This window comes from Solanum lycopersicum, chromosome 7 (assembly GCF_036512215.1).
Source record: "Solanum lycopersicum chromosome 7, SLM_r2.1".
Taxonomy (NCBI): Eukaryota; Viridiplantae; Streptophyta; class Magnoliopsida; order Solanales; family Solanaceae; genus Solanum; species Solanum lycopersicum.
In genome coordinates, this window is record NC_090806.1 from 40,563,420 (window position 1) to 40,584,885 (window position 21,466).

Below are 21,466 nucleotides of genomic sequence, written 5' to 3' on the forward strand. Positions count from 1 at the left end.
CTAGATGTGCTTCATGGAATTGTTTCTTGATGCGTGTAATCTTATTAACATTGTAGTAGCTTAAAAATGTGGTTACTGCTGCATTTTGTGTTCGTCTTGTGCAGGATTTAATCTTATTAACATTGTAGTGACTTAAATATGTGGTCATTGCTGCATCTTGTTTTCGTGTTGTGCAGGTCAAATGGGAATGAATAGGACATGAGCTTGGTCTCATCAATATTTGTAGTGTTGTCTGTTTATCTGCATACAAGATTTATGAATACATACTTTTTTTTGTGGAAGAGTGATATCCAGGTAATATGCTCTAACCTTAGTCTGCTATGGACTTTATATGTTTTTGGCTGCTTGTTATAGTGGAAATGCCTTCATGTAGTTTCTTGCATTTTTTTGGGATTCTTTTCTGGTGGATATCTTTGTATGATACTTATTTTATCTAATTTAGCATGCTTATAAAATAATAGCATGTGGTTTTATATGTTTTTGTATACTCTACGTTCTTCATGTTTTCTATTAGATATCTATCAAGGTTGCGAAACTAAATATAAAAGGACTATCATTAGCTAATCAATCTTCACTTTAAGTGGTTGGGGTCGTGCTAGAGAGCATCACAGCAAAGGAAGACACTTTCTTGAATAAATGTTATAATTTTATATGGCAGGTATTAGTTGGATTTTAAGTTATGTAAACTAAATTTCATAAAAGCAGATCTGAGGTTCAATAAAATTCTATTTGCTTACCAAAATATTATTAATACTTAAGCTTTAAGTTGATAGAAATATTGTGCTAATATGCCAAATGCAGTGCTCGTTGTTTTTTCATCATTTGGTAAGAACATGTTTGATATTTTTTCTCTTACACTTAAAATTATTTATAGGCTTAAATGATAGTGTTTGGTGGAGCACTATTTGTTAAGGTTTTCATGATACTTGGTCACTTTGCCTATACATGTGTGTGTCTGCTTATTCAATAGCATCCAAGTGCTGATATGGTCTATTTTTATTTGTTTTTGGTCTATTGTTATTTATTTATTGGTTAGGTTAGCTAAGTGTTGTCTGATGTTTGCTACTGAATTAGGGGTAACAAATGTTTGACCTCTTCTTACTTTTTCTATATTTAAATGATTACAAGTATATAAAGCTTTTTTGACATCTTCTTTATTACACGTTTTGTGTTTTTTTTCCAGAAATTTATGTTTTTTGGTGCTTTTATCCTTAAGCTTGTTCAATATGGTGAAGTTAAATACTTATAAGACACTGAAATTTCAATGTTCATCAAGAAGTTGTACGTGCAATTTTTTCTCTTCTTGATCAAATTGAAGAACTGAGATGTTTAGATTGATACTTCGGATTTCATTAGTCACTTTACTCCTCACGTCTGTTTGCACCATTTGATGAAGTTTTGTTCCCCCTTTTTTTCTTAGACAGTTTAAATTCTAGCCTGATTCGAAGAACTTCTTGTGACAAAGAAGATGAGATTATTACTGATTCATCTTTATTCTTGTTGCATTTTAGGCTGAAACTTGATTGAAAGATAAAATAATCTTTGTCAGAAACTATTAAATTGACTATGCATTAACAGAAGCAGCACAAGGTGGACTCAAGAGATGTATTTGGCTATAAAATATGCCTCAAGTAAAGCAATGCAAGCTGAAGTATATCGAATGAATCTAAGTTACAAATGTTTGACCTCTTCTTACTCTTGCTATATTTAAATGATAACAAGTATATAAAGCTTAATCTGACATCTTCTTTATTATACGTTTTGTGTTTTTTTCTTCAGAATTTTATGTTTTTGGTGCTTTTATCCTTAAGCTTGTTCAATAAGGTCAAGTTAAATACTTATAAGACACTGAAATATCAATGTTCATCCAGAAGTTGTACGTGGTATTTTTTCTTTTCTTGATCAAATTGGAGAACTGGGCTGTTTAGATTGATACTTCGAGTTTCATTAGTCACTTTACTCCTCCCGCCTGTTTGCACCATGTGATGAAGTTTTGTTCCCCCTTTATTTCTTAGACAGTTTAAATTTTAGTCTGATTCAAAGAACTTTTTGTGACAAAGAAGATGAGACTATTACCGATTCATTTTCATTCTTGTTGCATTTTAGGCTGAAACTTGATAGAAAAATAAAATAATCTTTGTTAGAAACTATTAAATTGGCTATGCATTAACAAAAGTAGCACAAGGTGAACTGAAGAGATGTATTTGTCTATAAAACAGGTCTCAAGTAAAGCAATGCAAGCTAAAGTGTATATATATATATATATGTTCAAACATATAAGGCCCCTACAGTGTGGCATTCACGTGAATAAGGGATCGGTTTTTTAGGAAGGATAACATCAAATATTTCACTATTCTTTATTTTTATGATATTTCTTCATAATTTTCTATTAAAAATTACACTATATAAATATAATTTAAAATTAATTTTAGGCACCACTCATTAAATTCTATGGTTAATCAATTGTCCTATTTGGAGAAGATTCTTCATATTTTTCTTTTATATAATCGCACTAAAAAGTATAATTTAAAATTATATTTATAAATACAGTGTAATTTTCATGTTTATTTATATTTTGATTTTTCATAACTTTTTTTTACTTTAACAAGTTAAAATGAAAATTCTATTATTTTTAAGTAAATTAGAAGAAGAATTTATTTTTAAATATATACAGTAGCATCATGAGAATGCACACATAAAAATATGTAAACTAAATAAGATGAAAGTTTTATTTTTAAAGATGCATAGCTAAAAGTTGTAAAGAACATATAAAAAAGACTAAATAAAATGAATGGTATCTTTTTTTACAAACAAATAATTTGTTCTTAAAATTTACGCAATGCATATTATTTTGTATAGATTAAATTTAACATGCAATAAAAAATAATCTCAATATATCCCATCATAATTATTCTCATTATAACTTGTATTTTTTTTTAAAAAAAAATCGATCCGTAAATAACATATTTGGCAACTAAATTGCATTTAAGATAGTAATATTGTTATTTATTAAAATGTATTTTTATTTAATAGGCAACAAATAATAAATAATGGTGTTTATATTGAATTTGATCATTTATACTCTGCAATATTATGCCCCTAATAAAATGAGTGTAAGTTACATAAATCCCATAGTTTTAATATGAAATTAAATTTATTCCTAATAAGTTTTCAATTACATTAATTTCTTAAAAACTTTAAAAATCGAAAACACTAATTGAAGCTCGGTGACATTAATATGTAGCTCGGATACATATAATACTGTCTCGAATGCATTAATATGAAGTTAGGTGAAATTAATATGTAGCTCGTATACATTAAATATTGTCTCAGATACATTAATATGTAGCTCGGATACATTAAAAACAAACTTGGATACATTAATTGTAGTTTGAATATAGTAAAAACTAGCTCGGATACATAATATGTAGCACAGGTAAACTAAATACTCGCTCGGATATATTAATATGCAGCTCTGATACATTAAAAAAATAAAGAGATTTTTAAAAATAATAGAAAATGATAAAAAATAAATGAGACAAAAGGTATGTATTTCTATAATTTGTCCGTAAAATTAAGTGTTGGTCACGTGATAGCATGTGCCATACTTATCTAGTATATATATATATATGTGACATGTCTATATGACCACCATTTCTATTTATCTTTTTTCTTAATTTTTTTAATTTTTTTTATTTTTTTCTTAATATAATAATCTACTAAATACATTTAACGCATCTATTAACCTACAATTACCGAGGATAATGAAAATTTATAGTATAACTGATATTTTATTGTTGTAATGGAGAATGAAGAGTTGTAACAGTTGTTAAGAACTTATCACAATCATTCAATTAAAAAGTATTCCTTCTGTCCCATTATATGTGGCAACATTTGACCGGTCAAGGAGTATAAGAAATAAGAAAGACTTTGAAATGTTAACCAAATTTTTTCTTCAAAACATAAACTTATTTTTCTCTCTTCTCATAAATGTATTTGTGTACTATTTTAAAAATTAAGTGGGACCAACAAGGGGTAAAAAATGAATTTTACCTTTAAATACTTATCATATAAGTAAATGTGACATTCTTTTTGGCACTGACCAAAAAGAAAATAGTTCTACACAAAATTGAATGGAGGGAGTACAAAATAGTTCTACACCCGATCCCCTAATACTACGTGTCGGTTCGTGACACCCGATCCCCTAATACTATGTGTCGGTTCGTGACACCCGATCCCCTAATACTACGTGTCGGTTCATGACACACGATCCATTAACCTCATTCTTTTAATTTATCAAGCCTTCTTTTATATCAAGGCATCATCATTAATAGAGTGGATTTAAGGTTTTTAAGATTCCACAGTATCTTCATTATAATCCATTACCATTTACATAATCACAACATGCAACAACAAAATTAAGCATATAGAAGACTTTACAATACCACCCAATACATATCAATCGCTATTTAGAGTTTACTATGAAATAGCATAAACCATAACCTACCTCCACCGAAGAATCGTGATCAAGCAAGCTACTTCTCAAAGCCTTTGCTTTCCTCTTCACTTCTCCCTCTCTCGTTCATTCTCCCCTCTTCTCTCTGTTCTTTCTATTTTTCCTTATTCAAACTCTTTTTATTTTACCCTAATTATCATATAATCAAGTATAAAAGATGATAAAAGTAACCCACTATTTATTTCAAGGTTATCTCCTTTAACCCCCAAGAAAATAAGTTATTAAACTTACCCACTAATTTCATACAGTTTGTCATAAATAGTCAAAAACGCCCCTTAAAACTTTTAGCAGAAATCCGACCCAGTCAAGCTTACGCAACTCGTGACGGCCCATCGTGCCTGTGACGGTCCGTCCTGCAGGGTCGTCACAGAGTTCAGAGACTCAACTTTAGCAAAGATGCTTGTGACAGTCCGTCGTGTCTACGATGGTCCATGCCGCACTTCCGTTGCGAAGATCAGAGAGTTGATTCCCGTACCCAAATTTCAGAGTTTAAGTGTTTTGGCACGAAGACACTCGACGGATCATCGTTCTTATGACGGTTCGTCTGTCCTATCGTCGAGGGTAATGAAGAGACCAGCAAGAGAATTATACAAGTGTGGGACGACGGAGTCCATGACGGTCCGTCGTGACCATGAAGGTCCGTCGCGTGATCCGTTTACCTAGTAAGTTTTTATCACAAATAATTCTACTGCTCGAAACGACTAAACAGGTCGTTACAATAGATACCAATTTACCCGTCATTCGTCCTTGAACGATCACAAGAAGTAAAACAAGGGCAAGAAAGAGTACCTGAATCTGTAAAAAGGTGTGGGTATCTTTCTTGCATATCAGCCTCCTTCTCCCAAGTGGACTCTTCAACTGGCCGATTCTTCCATTGAACCTTGATGGATGCAATCTCCCTTGATCTCAACTTGCGGACTTCTCTATCTAAAATGGCAACATGCTCCTTCTCATAAGACAAATTCTCATCAAGAAGAACTCAGTCCCAACGAATAATGTAGTTTCCATCTCCATGGTATCTTTTCATCATAGACACATGAAATACCGGGTGCACTCCTGAGAGTCCTGGAGGCAATGCCAATTCATAAGCCACCTCCCCCACGCGCTTTAGAACTTCAAATGGACCAATGTACCTCGGAGTAAGCTTACCAAACCGCATCACCCCTTTCATGTGTGAAACCTTCAGCAAGTCTTGTTCACCCTCCATAAAATCCAAGTCTCTAACCTTTCGATCTGCATATTCCTTCTGCCTACTTTGAGCTGCTAAAAGATTTTCTTGAATGCATTTCACTTTATCTAACGATTCCCTCAGAAGGTCAGTACCCCAAGGTCTAACCTCAAATGCATCAAACCACCCAATGGGAGACCTACATCTTCTCCCATACAGTGCCTCAAATGGGCCATATCAATACTTGAGTGATAGCTATTGTTGTATGAGAACTCTGCTAAGGGTAAGAAGTTATCCAAATGACCACCAAACTCTATCACACATGCACGAAGCATATCTTCCAAAACCTGAATCGTTCGCTCAGATTGACCATCGGTCTGAGGGTGAAATGCAGTACTAAGATCCAACCTAGTACCTAACTCGGCATGCAATGTTCTCCAAAGCTTAGAAGTAAATTGTGTACCTCTATCTGATATGATGGAAAGTGGAACTCCATGCAACCAAACGACTTCTGAGATATAGAGCCTGACTAACTTCTCTGCATTGTAAGTCACCTTAACCGGAATGAAGTGAGCAGACTTAGTTAATCTGTCAACAATTACCCAAATAGAATCAAACTTACCCAATGTCTTTGGAAGACCAACCACGAAGTCCATTGCAATTCTCTCCCACTTCCATTCAGGAATGGGCATTCTCTGAAGAGTCCCTCCAGGCCTCTGGTGTTCATACTTTACCTGCTGACAATTCGGGCATTGAGCAACAAAATCGACAATGTCACGTTTCATCCTACTCCACCAAAAATGTTGTTTTAGGTCGCGATACATCTTGGTTGCACCAGGATGTATAGAATACCTTGAACTATGAGCCTCTGTAAGAATAGTGTGAATCAACTCATCTACGCGGGGTACACATACCCTTCCCTTGATTCTCAAAACGCCTTCCTCATCGAGTTTTGCTTCTTTGGCCTCTCCTTGCAATACCTTATCTCGAATCCGGATCAGTTTCTCATCAGTAAACTGCTTTCTCTTAATCTTGTCAAGAAAGGATTATCTTGCCTCCACACAGGACAAAAATCCTCCCTTCTCTAGTACTTCCAGCCTCATAAAGTCATTAGCCAGAGTCTGAACCTCTCTAGCCAATGGGCGTCTAGAAACCTGCAAGTGAGCTAGACTTCCCATGCTCCCTGCCTTTCTACTTAAAGCATCTGCCACAACATTAGCTTTTCCCGGGTGATACAAGATAGTGATATCATAGTCCTTCAGTAGTTCCATCCGTCTCCTCTGTCTCAAATTCAAATCTTTCTGAGTAAAGACATACTGTAAACTACGATGATCCGTATAGACCTCACACTTAACCCCATATAGATAATGTCTCCATTGCTTTAATGCAAACACTACTGCAGCAAACTACAAATCATGGAACGGATAATTATGTTCATGCACCTTTAGTTGCCTCGAGGCATAAGCAATTACATTCTTCTCTTACATTAGCACTGCACCCAAATCGGAATAGGATGCATCACAATAAACAATGAAATTCTTACCTTCCACTGGCAGGATAAGAATTAGTGCAGTAGTCAACAAGGTCTTGAAAATTCTGAAAGATTACTTCACACTCGTCCGACCATACAAATGGAACACTCTACTTAGTCAAATTTGTCAATTAGGAAGCAACAGAGGAAAATCCCTTGAAAAATCGACGGTGGTAGCTAGCTTAACAAAGAAAGCTCCTTACCTCTGTAACATTAGTAGGTCTTACCCAACTCTTCACTACTTCGATCTTAGAAGGATCCACCATCACTCCATCCTTAGAAACCACATGCCCCAAGAAGGACACTGAATCTAGCCAAAACTCACACTTGGAGAATTTGGCATAAAGCTTTTTCTCCCTCAACATTTCCAATACAATTCTCAAGTGCTCCTCATGTTCTTTCCTGCTCTTTGAGTATACCAGTAATGACAAAGAGATCCAGATATGGCTTAAAAATCCTGTTCATCAAGCTCATGAAAGCAGCAAGGGCATTCGTAAGCCCAAAAGACATTACTAAGAACTCATAATGCCCATACCTGGTCCGAAAAGCAGTCTTTGGCACATCCGTTGCCCGTATTTTCAATTGATGATAACCAGATCTCAAATCGATTTTTGAGAAGGTACAAGCACCTTGTAACTGATCGAACAAATCATCGATGCGAGGAAGAGGATACTTGTTCTTAATCGTTACCTTTTTCAGTTGTCTGTAGTCTATGCACATCCAAACGCTTCCATCCTTCTTCTTCACAAACAAAACAGGAGCACCCCAAGTGGATGCACTTGGTCTAATGAAGCCTTTACCTAACAACTCTTGAAGTTGTGCCTTTAACTCCGTTAACTTAGCGGGAGCCATTCTATAAGGGGGAATATAAGTGTGGAGAGTACCCGACTCCAGATCAATGCAAAAATCAATATCCCTATCCGGTGGCATACAAGGATGGTCTGCAGGAAACACATCCAGAAACTCACGGACTATCGAAACGGACTCAATCGAAGGTACTTGGGAAGTATCATCCCTGAGGTGTTCAAAGAAAGCTAAACACCCTTTACTAACCATTCTCTTAGCACGAAGAAAGGAGATGATACAAACTGGAGTGGAAGTGTAGTCACCCTCCCACACTAATGGATCTGTCCCAGGCTTGGCCAACGTTACAGTTTTAGCATTACAATCTAAGATTGCAAAATTTGGAGAAAGCTAAGTCATACCCAGTATTACATCGAAGTCAACCATTTCTAGGATAACCAAGTCTACATGAGTATTGCTCCCCACAAAAGTCACAAGACAAGACCTATACACCTTTTCAACTATCACAAACTCACCCACCGGAGTAGAAACACGAATAGGCATGTCAAGCAAATCACAATGTAAATCAAGACCAGTAGCAGATGAGGAAGATACATATGAAAATGTGGATCCAGGATCAAATAATACAGAAGCCATGCAATCACAAACAAAAAGCTTACCTGTGATAACAACATCAGATGTCTCGGTTTCAGACCTTCCAGGGAAGCATAACAATGGGCCCTATTACCTGTCTATCCGTTGCCCCTACCATGTTGTACTACAGTCACTCCGGCTTGCCTGCCACCCCAGTTGGTTTGGTGACCACCATTACCTTGACCACCACGTCCTCCAGAACGGTGGCCTCTCCCATGACCACCTCTACCTCTGACTATTAGGGGTCTGTAACTCTTTTTTGGACAAAACATCCTAATATGTCCAGTCTCTCCACATCCATAACACTCTCTGGGGTCAATCATAGGCCTCTGAGAGAATGACGAAGTCTGGGGATAACCTCCAAACTCAGAGGAATGCTGATCGGTCTGCAGTGGAACCCCAGCTACAGCCTGCAGTGAAGACTGAATAGGTCAGACTGGGTAACCTCTTGAACTTTGTCCTCTGGAGTAGGAAACATTAAACTCACCTCCCTTACGAAACTTCTTAGATTTCGATGCCATAGTGAAGTCGTCTGGCTTCACTCCCTCCACCTCTATCACAAAATCCACCACTTAATGAAAGGATTTTGCCGCAGCAACTACCTGTAAGGCAGAAATCTGCAAATCTGACCTCAATCCCTTCACAAAACGGCGAATCCTCTCTTGTGGACTGAAGCAAAGCTGGGTGGCATACCTGGATAATGCACGAAACTTAGCCTAATAAACAGTAAATGACATCCTGCCTTTCTCTAGGCTCAGGAACTCATCTCTCCTCCTATCAATCAAAGTCCGGGGTATATACTTCTCCATAAATAAGCTAGAGAATGATGCCCAAGTCATAGGTGGTGCCTGTGCTGGTTGACACTCAACATATGACCGCCACAACATTTTGGCGTTCCCCTGAAACTGATAGGTCACAAACTCAACGCCAAATCATTCTACTTTGCCCATCTTATGTAGAAGCTCATGACAATCAACCAGTAAATCATAAGCATCCTCAGATTCAGCACCCTTGATGACTGGAGGTTTCAACCTCAAGAACTTAGTGAAAAGTTCATGCTGATCACTTGTCATTATAGGCCTTGTAGTAAACCGAGGAAACGTGCCTATTTCCAATGAGGCATCCATGAGGGGAGCCACAACAACTGCATGTTGTACTCTCGGAACCAGAGGTGCTGGTGCAGAAAACACTGGAGTTGTTTGGCCTTGATCAGATAACCCGTTAAGATAAGCAAGAACCTGGTTAATCTCTAGGGTAGGTTGGGGTGGTAGTTCCTCATTCTGCACTTACTCCTTCTCCCCTTCCTCACCCTCTCTTACTACTTCCTCAGCCGGTGGAGGAGTCACCGCCCTAGTACTAGCTGGGCCAGGTGCTTGTCCTTTTCCTCTAGAGGACGTCCTCCCGCGACCTCTACCACGGACTCTTGCCACTGCTCCTCTTCGAGCCACAGCCCCAGTGGCTTGCTCAGACACATCCTGTCTTGCCGGTGTTGGTGTTGGCGCAGTTGTTGCTCTAGTTCTAACCATCTGCGAAATAGGGTGAAGATGGTCAGATACCAATTTGTATCACCCAGATACCAATTGAATACAAGTAATAGCACGAAAGAAAGAAAGAATGAAATTTTCCTAAAGTCATATAGCCTCTCAAAGAAAAGTAAAAGCGTCCCCCTACCGTTCTTCAAGACTCTACTAGACTCGTTTTTGTGTGATGAGACCAACGAACCTAATGCTCTGATACCAAGTTTGTCACGACCCAAAACGAGCCGCGAGTGGCACCCACACTTTTCCTCCTATGTGAGCGAACCAACAAATCTAAACCCCAACATTTACCAACATTCAACCATATGAACAAAATATAAACCGGAAGACTCAAAAACCATTAACGAAAATCGATTAAATAACTTCTAAAACTCAATACTTATTATTCTCAAAACATGGAAGTCATCACACCAAGAACATCTATCCTCAAATTTCTAATTCTAAGAGTATTCAAGAAACTAAAACAGGTAAAAGAGATGGTCCATGTCCGAACTTCAAGACATCAGGACGTGAAGGAGAGAGTCCAGTCCGAGCTAGAAACAGTAGCTCACCCTAAAATCTGATATGCTGAAGACTGGCTAGAGTTGCGGTTGAGTTGAAGTCGATGGTATGTTTGCTGCACTCCATAAATAAAAAAGAAGAAAATCACAAGTAGGGGTCAGTACAAGGAACACGTACTGAGTAGGTATCATCGGCCAACTCAAAATAGAAAGGGATATATATCAAATAATAGTATAAAATGAACTACAATACTCAACAGGTGACAACAACAAGTACAAGAACCATTGGCAACAACACCAAGTACATCTATGAGGACTCAAACCTCCACACCATACTCATTTGGGAAAAAGGTTCTTTAAGTTTGAGTATATTAACATAATTCAAGATTCATCCTCTTTATTCCACTCGTGTCGGAACGTGACACTCCGATTCCCTAATACTACGTGTCGGTTTGTGACACCCGATCCCCTAATACTTCTTGTCGGTTCGTGACACCCGATCCCCTAATACTATGTGTCGGTTCGTGATACCCGATCCCCTAATACTACGTGTTGGTTCGTGACACCTGATCCCCTAATACTACGTGTCGGTTCGTGAAACCCGATCCCCTAATACTACGTGTCGGTTCGTGACACCCTATCCCCTAATACTACGTGTCGGTTTATGACACCCGATCCATTAACCTCATTCTTTTAGTTCATCAAGCCTTCTTTTATATCAATGCATCATCATTAATAGAGTGGATTTAAGGTTTTTAAGATTCCACAGTATCTTCATTATAATCCATCACCATTTACATAATCACAACATGCAACAACACAATTAAGCATATAGAAGACTTTACAATACCACCCAATACATATCAATCGCTATTTAGAGTTTACTATGAAATAGCATAAACCATAACCTACCTCCACTGAAGAATCGTGATCAAGCAAGCTACTTCTCAAAGCCTTTGCTTTCCTCTTCACTTCTCCCTCTCTCTTTCGTTATCCCCTCTTCTCTCTGTTCTTTCTATTTTTTCTTATTCAAACTCTTTTTCTTTTACCCTAATTATCATTTAATCAAGTATAAAAGATGATAAAAGCAACCCACTATTTATTTCAAGGTTATCTCCTTTACCCCCCAACAAAATAAGTTATTAAACTTACCCACTAATTTCATACAGTTTGTCATAAATAGTCCAAAACGCCCCTTAAAACTTTTAGCAGAAATCCGACCCAGTCAAGCTTACGCAACGCGTGACGGCCCGTCGTCCCTGCGATGGTCCGTCCTGCAGGGTTGTCACAGAGTTCAGAGACTCAACTTTAGTGAAGATGCTTGTGACGGTTCGTCGTGTCTACGACGGTCCATGCTGCACTTCCGTTGCGAAGATCAGAGATTTGATTCCCCGTACCCAAATTTCAGAGTTTAAGTGTTTTGGCACGAAGACACTCGACGGATCGTCGTTCCTATGACGGTTCGTCCTACCTGTCGTCGAGGGTAATGAAGAGAGCAGCAGGAGAATTATACATGTCATGACCCAAATCCGGGCCGTGACTGGCACCCACACTTACCCTCCTATGTGAGCGAACCAACCAATCTAAACTCTAACATTTCAATATAATATCAACAGTAAATAATGCGGAAGACTCAAACTCATTAAATAAAACTTATTCATTAACTTCTAAAATTCAACATCTATTATTCCCCAAAATCTGGAAGTCATCATCACAAGAACATCTATGATCAAATTACTAAACTAAGAGTATTCTAAAAGCTAAAACAAGTAAAAGCTAGTCCATGCAGGAACATCAAGGCATCAATACATGAGGAAGAAGATCCAGTCCAAGCTAGAAGCATTAGCTCACCCTGAAGATCCGATGTGATGAAGACTGGCAAGAATTGCGGTTGAGTTGAAGATGACAGTACGTTTGCTGCACTCCACAAATAAACAAGAAGAAAACATAAAAGTAGGGGGTCAGTACAAACACAAGTACTGAGTAGGTATCATCGGCCAACTCAAAATAGAAAACAGTATATATTAAGCAATATCATAAAATCAACTAATATCCTTAGCATGCAGCATTTATAATTACCATAACCCGTGGTTACAACACCAAGCTCATCAATGAGGACTCACCCCTCCTCATTATACTCATTTGGGAATTAGGTTCATTAGATTGAGTATATTAACATCTTTCAAGATTCATTATCTTTATTCCTCTTGTGTCGGTACGTGACACCCCGCTCCTCATATACTATCCTGGTGTCGGAACGTGACACTCCTATCCTCATTCAATCCTGGTGTCGGAACGTGACACTCGATCCATATTCTATCCTGGTACCGGAACGTGGCACCCGATCCATATACTATCCTGGTGTCGGAACGTGACACTCCGATCCTCATATACTATCCTGGTACCAGAACGTGGCACCCGATCCATATACTATCCTGGTGTCAGAACGTGACACTCCGATCCTCATATACTATCCTGGTACCAGAACGTGGCACCCGATCCCCTAATCTCACTACTTTCGTTCATCAAGCCTTCCTTTATACCGAGGCATCATCATTAACAAAGTAGATTAGGGTTTCTTTTTCAAGATTTAGGATTCAATAGCTTCATCATGCTTATTTTATCACAATTAAATAATCTCATTCATGCAAGCATACAATTAAGCATACAGAAGGGTTTACAATACTACCCATACATATCATTCGCTATTAAGAGTTTATTACGAATAGTATAAAAACCATAACCTACCTCCACCGAAGACTAGTGATCAAGCAAGCAAATTCCCGAAGCTTTGTGTTTTCCTCTTCGTTTCTCCTCTCTCGATCAATCCTCTCTCTCTTTGTTCTTTCTAATTTTCTTATTCCAGCCCTCTTTCTTTTACCCTAATTAGTATATAATTAAGAATAAAAGATGACAATAATAACCCACTAATTAACTTAAGGTTACCTCTTTTACCCCCCAAGTAATTAGACTTATTAACATTAATCCACTAACTTTATAATTAAAGCAGGAATAGTCAAAAACGTCCCTTAAAACAATTGAGGAATTCCGACTCAGACTGGGATTTACGCAGCCTGTGACGGCCCATCGCGCCTGCGATGGTCCGTCCTGCTGCCCTGTCACAGAGTTCAGAGACTCAATTTCTCTGAAGAGTTTGTGACGGTCCGTCCTGCCATTCCGTTACGAAGTTCAGAGAGTCGATTTTCAGTACCCAATTTCATATTTTCTAAGTGTTTTGAAACGAGACCCTGCGACGGTCCGTCGTGCCCATGACGGTCCATCGTGGGGTCCGTCGCTTCAGCTTGTTTTTTCAGAAATAAAATCTGCTGTTCAAAACGACGAAACAGGTCGTTAAAATACAAGTGTGGGACGACGGAGTCCATGACGGTCTGTCGTGACCATGACGGTCCGTCGCGTGATCCGTCGACCCAGTCAGTTTTTATCACAAATAATTCTACTGATCGAAATGACTAAACAGGTCGTTACAAAATTATATAAATGGATCTATCAAAATTGTACAATGAAATAATATTTAGAAATTCAATATACCAAATATCAAAAGACACTAAAATATCAAAAGACGTTAAAATATCGTCTAACATTCAATTTGTGAACCGTCAAAATTATGCCACCATAAAACATTAGTTCTCTAATTCTATTCTTTTCTTTTTTCACAAATGAAAAGTTATTAGAAACATATTAATTTTGATTTTTCTTTTCTAATAGTAAATAATAAATTTAGACTGATATAATTAGAAAAAATAAGAAGATGAGGCACCAAATAAGAAGATAAAAGGAAGAAGATAGTAGTGAATCTTTTCTAATAATAAAGAATAGTGTGATATATTGGAAAAAATTTACTGAAAAGGGTCTAAAATATCCATTTTAAGTATAAGAGATGGTACGAAACTACCCTCCATCCATTCATTGACTCCAAAATGACCTTATCATCCAACTATTAGCTCCAAATTACCCTTGTCATTCACACTTGGCTTCAAAATTAACAACTTATTTAACAGTTTTAAATTTAAATTCTTTAATTTTTTTAAAATACTTGACGTTCAACTATCGGTTATAATTTAATTTATTAATATCATTTATGAACCAACCCACTACCCACTCATTACTAAATAAACTAATTCAAAAATCAAAATCTCCCTAAGCACTACTAAAATACGACGAAATTATAGATTCTTAAAAAGGACATCCAAAATTATATAACTATGAACCGAAGCCCCAATAAAATTTAGGTTGAACCGCTTGTTTATGAGGACACTTTCAATAGGATTCTCTTTCAAGCTTTAATTCGAAATTTACGATTACAGGTAAATAATTAAAACATCCCGATTAATTCGTGCACTTTTTAGTATAATTTTGTAAATATTTATGATTTGTTTTAAATATTATATCTTTGATATATTATTTTTAAAAAAAGTTATCTAGTAAGTAACATCACATAATTTAGACAAAGGAATAACTAAGATGAACATAGCCAGACTTTCAAGTTTATCGGTAATTTTTATTTATATACATGAATTATAATATGTTTTGATTGAGGACTTGAATATATGATAAATATACTTCTATAGAAATTTTCTCCTCAATAGTTTCTTGTTGTTGCATTAATAATGAGGTTGGTTTAATAATTGGGTGGAGTTCAATTAGTAATGGGTGGGTAGTGAATTGATTTATAAATTATACTAATAAGTTAAATTATAAAAAATAGATGAGCTCCACGTATTTAAAAAGTTTAAATTTAAAATCATTAAATAAGTGGTCAATTTTGAACCCAAAGGTGGATGACAATGGTATTTTGGATCTAATAGGTGAGTGAGAAGGATATTTTGAAGCCAATAGGTGGAAAGAGTAAAGTTTTGTAACATTTATAATACTCCAAGTTTTACGTCCTTTTTCAAAAAAATTAAGAATATTAGGAAAGAAATGGCAAGAAAAAACGAAGAGGATGTATAGTAGTCAATCAAGTAAAAAATGAAAGGAAGGTTAAGAAGAAAAAGGAAAGAACTTTTTTGAAGTAACTACAATAAACAGAAAAACACCGAACATGATATTATATGTAAAAACATTACTTTTTATTTATTTTTGGGATAATGCACAAGTACTATTAAGAACCTTCAAGCTACACAAGAGCAGCCATGGACGAGGCTATGAAGCTCTCTAACTGGAAATTGAAAGAATAGCAATGCAGATTTTGAGATTGTATCTTATAGAAAGATTGATTACTTCATTCATCATTCATGAGATTTATATATACATGCGATTTGTATGAATCAATCTAGTGGAAAGTAAAAGAATAACTAACTAACTAATTAGTTTGTTATGTAACTAACTATGACATCACTAACTATGAAATGGAAACTAACTAACTAATTGAAATAATTAATGCACATGTTTTAATTATGAATGTTAATACCCCTCCTCAAGTTGGAGGTGATGATTTCACACCCAACTTGTGCAAAATGGCCAAATGTTTGATGCCAGTGAGTGCCTTAGTAAGAATATCAGCAAGCTGATCAGAAGTAGACAGATGATGTAAAGAAATTAGCCCCTACTGAAGATTATCACGTATGAAGTAAAAATCCACCTCAATGTGTTTAGTTCTCTCATGAAACACATGATTACGAGCAATGTGAATAGCAGATTGACTGTCACAATAAACACTAATAGGAGAGGAAATAGAAATAGTCAACTCAGTAAGCAATCTTTGAGTCCAAGTTAACTCTCCTACAACCTTTCTAAGTGATCTATAATCTGCTTCAGCTGATTATAGGGAGACTGTCTCTTATTTCTTAGACTTCCAGCTAATAGGACTGTTCCCAAGTAACACTAAATAGCCACTGACTGACCTCCTTGAGTCTAGACATGATGCCCAATCTGAATCACAAAATGCTTTAATTGTGCAGTAAGGGTCCTTAGACAAATGAACTCCTAAAGTAGTATCTTTTTTGAGGTATCTAAGCAGATGATAAGCTGCTTGTAAATGTAGAGCTCGTGGATCTTGCATGAATTGGCTTAAGTGTTGTACACTAAAAGCTATGTCCAATCTAGTATTAGTTAAGAAATTTAACTTTCCTATTAACATTCTATAAAAAGTGGGATCAAAGGAGTTCCTTCCTTGGATCTCAATTTAACAGTAGGATCCAAAGGAGAATATAAAGGTGTATAATTGAAGCAATCATATTCTTTGAGTAAGTCTAAAGTAAACTTTCTCTAAGAAATGAGTACTCCATCTGTTGTATCAAGAATCTCCAAGACCAGAAAATAATGAAGTCTTCCAAGATCTTTCATTTTGAAAGTGTTGTCCAGATATATTTTCAGTTGTGCAATCTCAGTTGTGTCTGTGCCTGTTAAAATAACATCATCCACATATACTGCAACAAACACTGCCAAGGATCCTTCCTTTCTGTAAAATAAAGAGTGATCAAAATGTGAATATGAGTAACCTCTGGATGACAATGCCTCAGTTAGATTAGAATACCACTGCCTACTTGCTTGTTTGAGACCATAAAGAGACTTTTTCAGCTTACAAACCAGTTCTGAATTAGGCACTTCAACTCATGTAAACCTCTTCATGAAGATCTCCCTGATGGAATGCATTATTTACATCAAGTAGAAACATACTCCAACATTTCTTTACAACACATGCTATCAATGTTCTCACTCTGGTCATCTTAACCACAGGTGAATAAGTCTCAGTGTAGTCAATTCCAGCTTGCTGTGTATACCCTTTCACAACCAGTCGTGCCTTGAACCTTTCTATGCTTCCATCTGCTTTATATTTAACTTTGTACACCCACCTACATCCAACTGCTTGTTTGTTTGGTGGTAAAGTAACAAGATCCCAAGTATCATTAGCATAAAATGCTTCAAATTCTTGTGTCATAGCCTTTTTCCATGCAGGATTTAGTGATGCTTCCTCATATGATGATGGCTCACTATCATGACAAATGTTCTCAACAAGTGACTGACTATTAGATGCAATGACTTCAGGAGATATATGTTGGTGTTTGGTAAATAGTGCAATAAGGAATAAGTTGTTGTTGAGTTCTGTGTTTTGTGTGTTGGTGTTGGCTAATTCAAAATTTGGAATATTGACAATATAGTCTTTCAAATGTGATGGTATTTTATTTTCGCTATGAGACCTTCTCTGTACTATTGTGGAATTATTATATTGAGATGATGTAATAGAAGTAGTGGAAGGTGTACTAGGATTTTGAGTAATGTGATTGGGTAAATGAGAAGGAGTTGTATCAGTCACATTGTCACAATCATTTACATAGTTATTATATGAATCCAAATCAGTATAATCAGGAGATGAAAAAGACTTCAAAACAGAAGGAAAAGAGATACTTTCAGTTGATAAAGCAAAAAACATGTTCATGGAAAATCACATCCCTGGAGATATATATCTTCTTTGTAGCCAGATTCATTACCTTATAACCTTTTGTTCCAAAAAGATATCCTAAGAAAATATGTGGAGTGGTTCTTGGCTCAAACTTATCTTTAAGTACTTTTGGGACAGTAGGGTAACAAAGACAACCAAAGAATCTAAGTTGTCTATAGTTTGGTTTCTTATTGTACAATACTTCATATGGACACTGATTTTTCAAATAACTTGATGGAAGTCTATTAATAAGATGTGTAGCTGTTAAAACACACTCTCCCCAGTATCTTATAGGTAGTTTAGATTGAAATAAAAGACCTCTAGCTGTTTCCAACAAATATTTATGTTTTCTTTCGACTATACTATTTTGTTGGGGTGTGTATGGACAAGTTTTCTGATGAATAATCCCTTTGGATAAAAGAAATTGGTGTGTTTCATTATTCGTAAATTCCAGTCCATTATATGTTCTAATGCCTTTGACTGTGGTACTAAATTGATTCTCCACCATAGTTATAAAGTTTTTCAAAACCTGTAGAGCATTGCTCTTGGTACTTAAGAGATGTGTCCAAGTTGATCTGCTAATCATCTACCAATGTAATGAAATATTTGTAGTTGTCATAGGTGGATACATGATAGGGTCCCCATAAGTCAATGTGTAGTAGTTCAAAAATGTATTTGGTTTGGCTTGTGCTATGACTAAAAGGTAATCTTTGTTGTCTTGACATTGGACAAATGTTGCAGGAAAAAGCTTGTTTGGGAGAAAAAGTGACTGGTAAGTCAGTGATACTTTTCATCTTAACAAAAGGTACATGGCCAAGTGTATTGTGCCACAACAAGTCTACATTATCTCCAACAGTACTACAATAGCTGTGATCAGCCAAAACATTCACATTACTAGAAGAAGGTTTACACTTAAGAGGAACAGAATTAGAAACAAACACTTTGTACTGATCTGGAGGACAAGAATTGGCAGAAAAAGAATTACATGTTTCATCTTTAATGGAACTAGAAAGCAGACTATTATTGGGAAAACAACAACATATCTGACATGTATTGACTATCAGAAGTCTTCAAGCACTTTGTGCATAAGAAGTAAAGCCCATCTCTACAATTACCAAGAACCTGAGGCCTCTTCGCTAAAGGGGCCTGCAATAGACACAATGCATTAGTGAACATGACTATACATTTCATGGTAGCGGTTAGGGAACGAACTGAAACTAGATTATACTTAAAAGAAGGAACATATAAAACTTGATGTTAAATGATGCTAGATGTGACTGGTACATCTCCAAACTTTGTTAATTTGAGTTTGTATCCTTTTGGAAGAGAAACTAGTATGGGAAAAGGCAAAGTTTTGATATTGATTAGAAAGTTTCTGATAAAAGTTATGTGGTTTTATGCTCCTAAGTCAATGATCCACAAATTAGCACTTGATTAAAAACATTTGCATGATGGATTGTCAAAAATAGTAGAGGAAGAGCAAACCACAGTACCTGCAAAATTCATTGATCCAGCAGCCATACTAGAAGCATTATTGGCACCAATATCTTCTCCCATATTCTCATTCTGGAAATGTTGCAATAGACTCATGATCTGTCCATATTGTTCCTTAATGAAGTTAACATTCTTTAAATTGTCACCTTGAGATTGTTACTGTTCCTCTCCATTAGCAGACATCATATCACCTACAGTACCATGTACATTTGCTACCACTCTCTTTCCTTTGTAATTTGAGCTTTGTTGTCTAAAACTCTGACAATCATTGTAATTTCCTAGTCTATTATTTTGATTGTTACTTCTTTGGGGATACCCATGCAACTTGTAACACTTATCCTTGATGTGCCCAGTCCTTTTACAATAGTCACACACTATGACACTTCTGTTACTGTTATTACTTGGATAATGATTTCCTCCAGAACCATTGTTGGCATCACCATGATTCCCATAGCCATTTGCATAGTTGTTTCCTTGAAAATTAGTTTTAAAAAATCTTCCTCCATTTCCTTTGTTATCAACAACTTTAACATTCAATGAAACTGAATATGTAGACATTCTACCAACAGGCTTAAACTCTCTTAGTTTTTCCTCTTGGATCAGCAATGAGAAAGCCTGACCCATGGAAGGAAGTGGATTCATCATGAGAATATTTCCTCTTATCACTATGTACACTTTATTTAATCCCATAAGAAATTGAATTAGACGCCTATCTTGCTCAGCCTTGTGCATACCATCCTTTGCACCACACACACAAACACAACTACAATGATTTTTCACATTCAAAGTATTCAACTTTTCCCACAACTTCTTCATTCTTGTGTAATAGACAGTGATGTCTAAAACACCTTGTGTGAGATCATTGATCTCTTTTTGGATTTGATACAATTTTGCTCCATTGGTTTGATCATACCTATCTTCCAACTCCTTCCAAAGTTCAGCAGAGTTGTTTAGATAATCCACACTGTGTGAAACTTCTTTGATTAAAGATTTCAGAATCCAAGATGTTACCATATCATCACACCTCTGCCAGTGACGTAATTGAGGTGAATTGGTATTTGGTTTCTCAGAGCTTCCATCAATGAAACCCAACTTATTTTTCACTAATAAAGCCCTCATGACACCTCTTCTCCAAGACCTATATCCTGTTCCATCAAACTGAACAGGAACAAGAATCATTCCTGGATTGTCTGAGGGATGCACATACAAAACACCATTAGTATCACTTCCAGATGTGTTAGTTCCCTCAGATGTGGATGCAGTATTTTCGATGGCCATGAATGCAACACAACAAAGATTATTATGAACTGTTCGACAAGGAAAAGAAGAGAAACTGAGATGAAAATCTGAAGAAAAACAAAATATAAATCAACATAGTAACTTCAACACTTGTTATCGATTGAGGAAATCAATCAAAACAAGTAACCAGAAGAAGAAGAAGAGAGTAATTAACCGTGTGCTCTGATACCATATTAGGAACCTTCAAGCTACACAAGAGCAGCCATGGACGAGGCTATGAAGCTCTCTAACAGGAAATTGAAAGAATAGCAATGCAGATTTTGAGATTGTATCTTGTCGAAAGATTGATTACTTCATTCATCATTCATGAGATGTATATATACATGTGATTTGGATGAATCAATCTAGTGGAAAGGAAAAGACTAACTAACTAACTAATTAGTTTGTTATGTAACTAACTATGACATCACTAACTATAAATTGGAAACTAACTAACTAAGTAATTGAAATAACTAATACAAATGTTTTAATTATGAATGTTAATAAGTACCCACTCAACCTACGCCCGAAATCTCAGATATACATTTATACTTTACTAAGGTCCTATTACCCCCTGAATTTATTTGATAAATAATTTTTAT

The 21,466-nt window shown here is 36.2% G+C and overlaps 1 protein-coding gene across 1 annotated transcript; it reads right to left on the reverse strand.

The window, feature by feature from the left end:
- Window positions 1-19,742: 19,742 nt before the first annotated feature.
- Window positions 19,743-20,864, reverse strand: LOC112941866 (uncharacterized). Its single transcript, XM_026032205.1, has one exon. It carries the CDS (start codon window positions 20,862-20,864, stop codon window positions 19,743-19,745), a length of 1,122 nt encoding a protein of 373 aa, XP_025887990.1.
- Window positions 20,865-21,466: the final 602 nt, after the last annotated feature.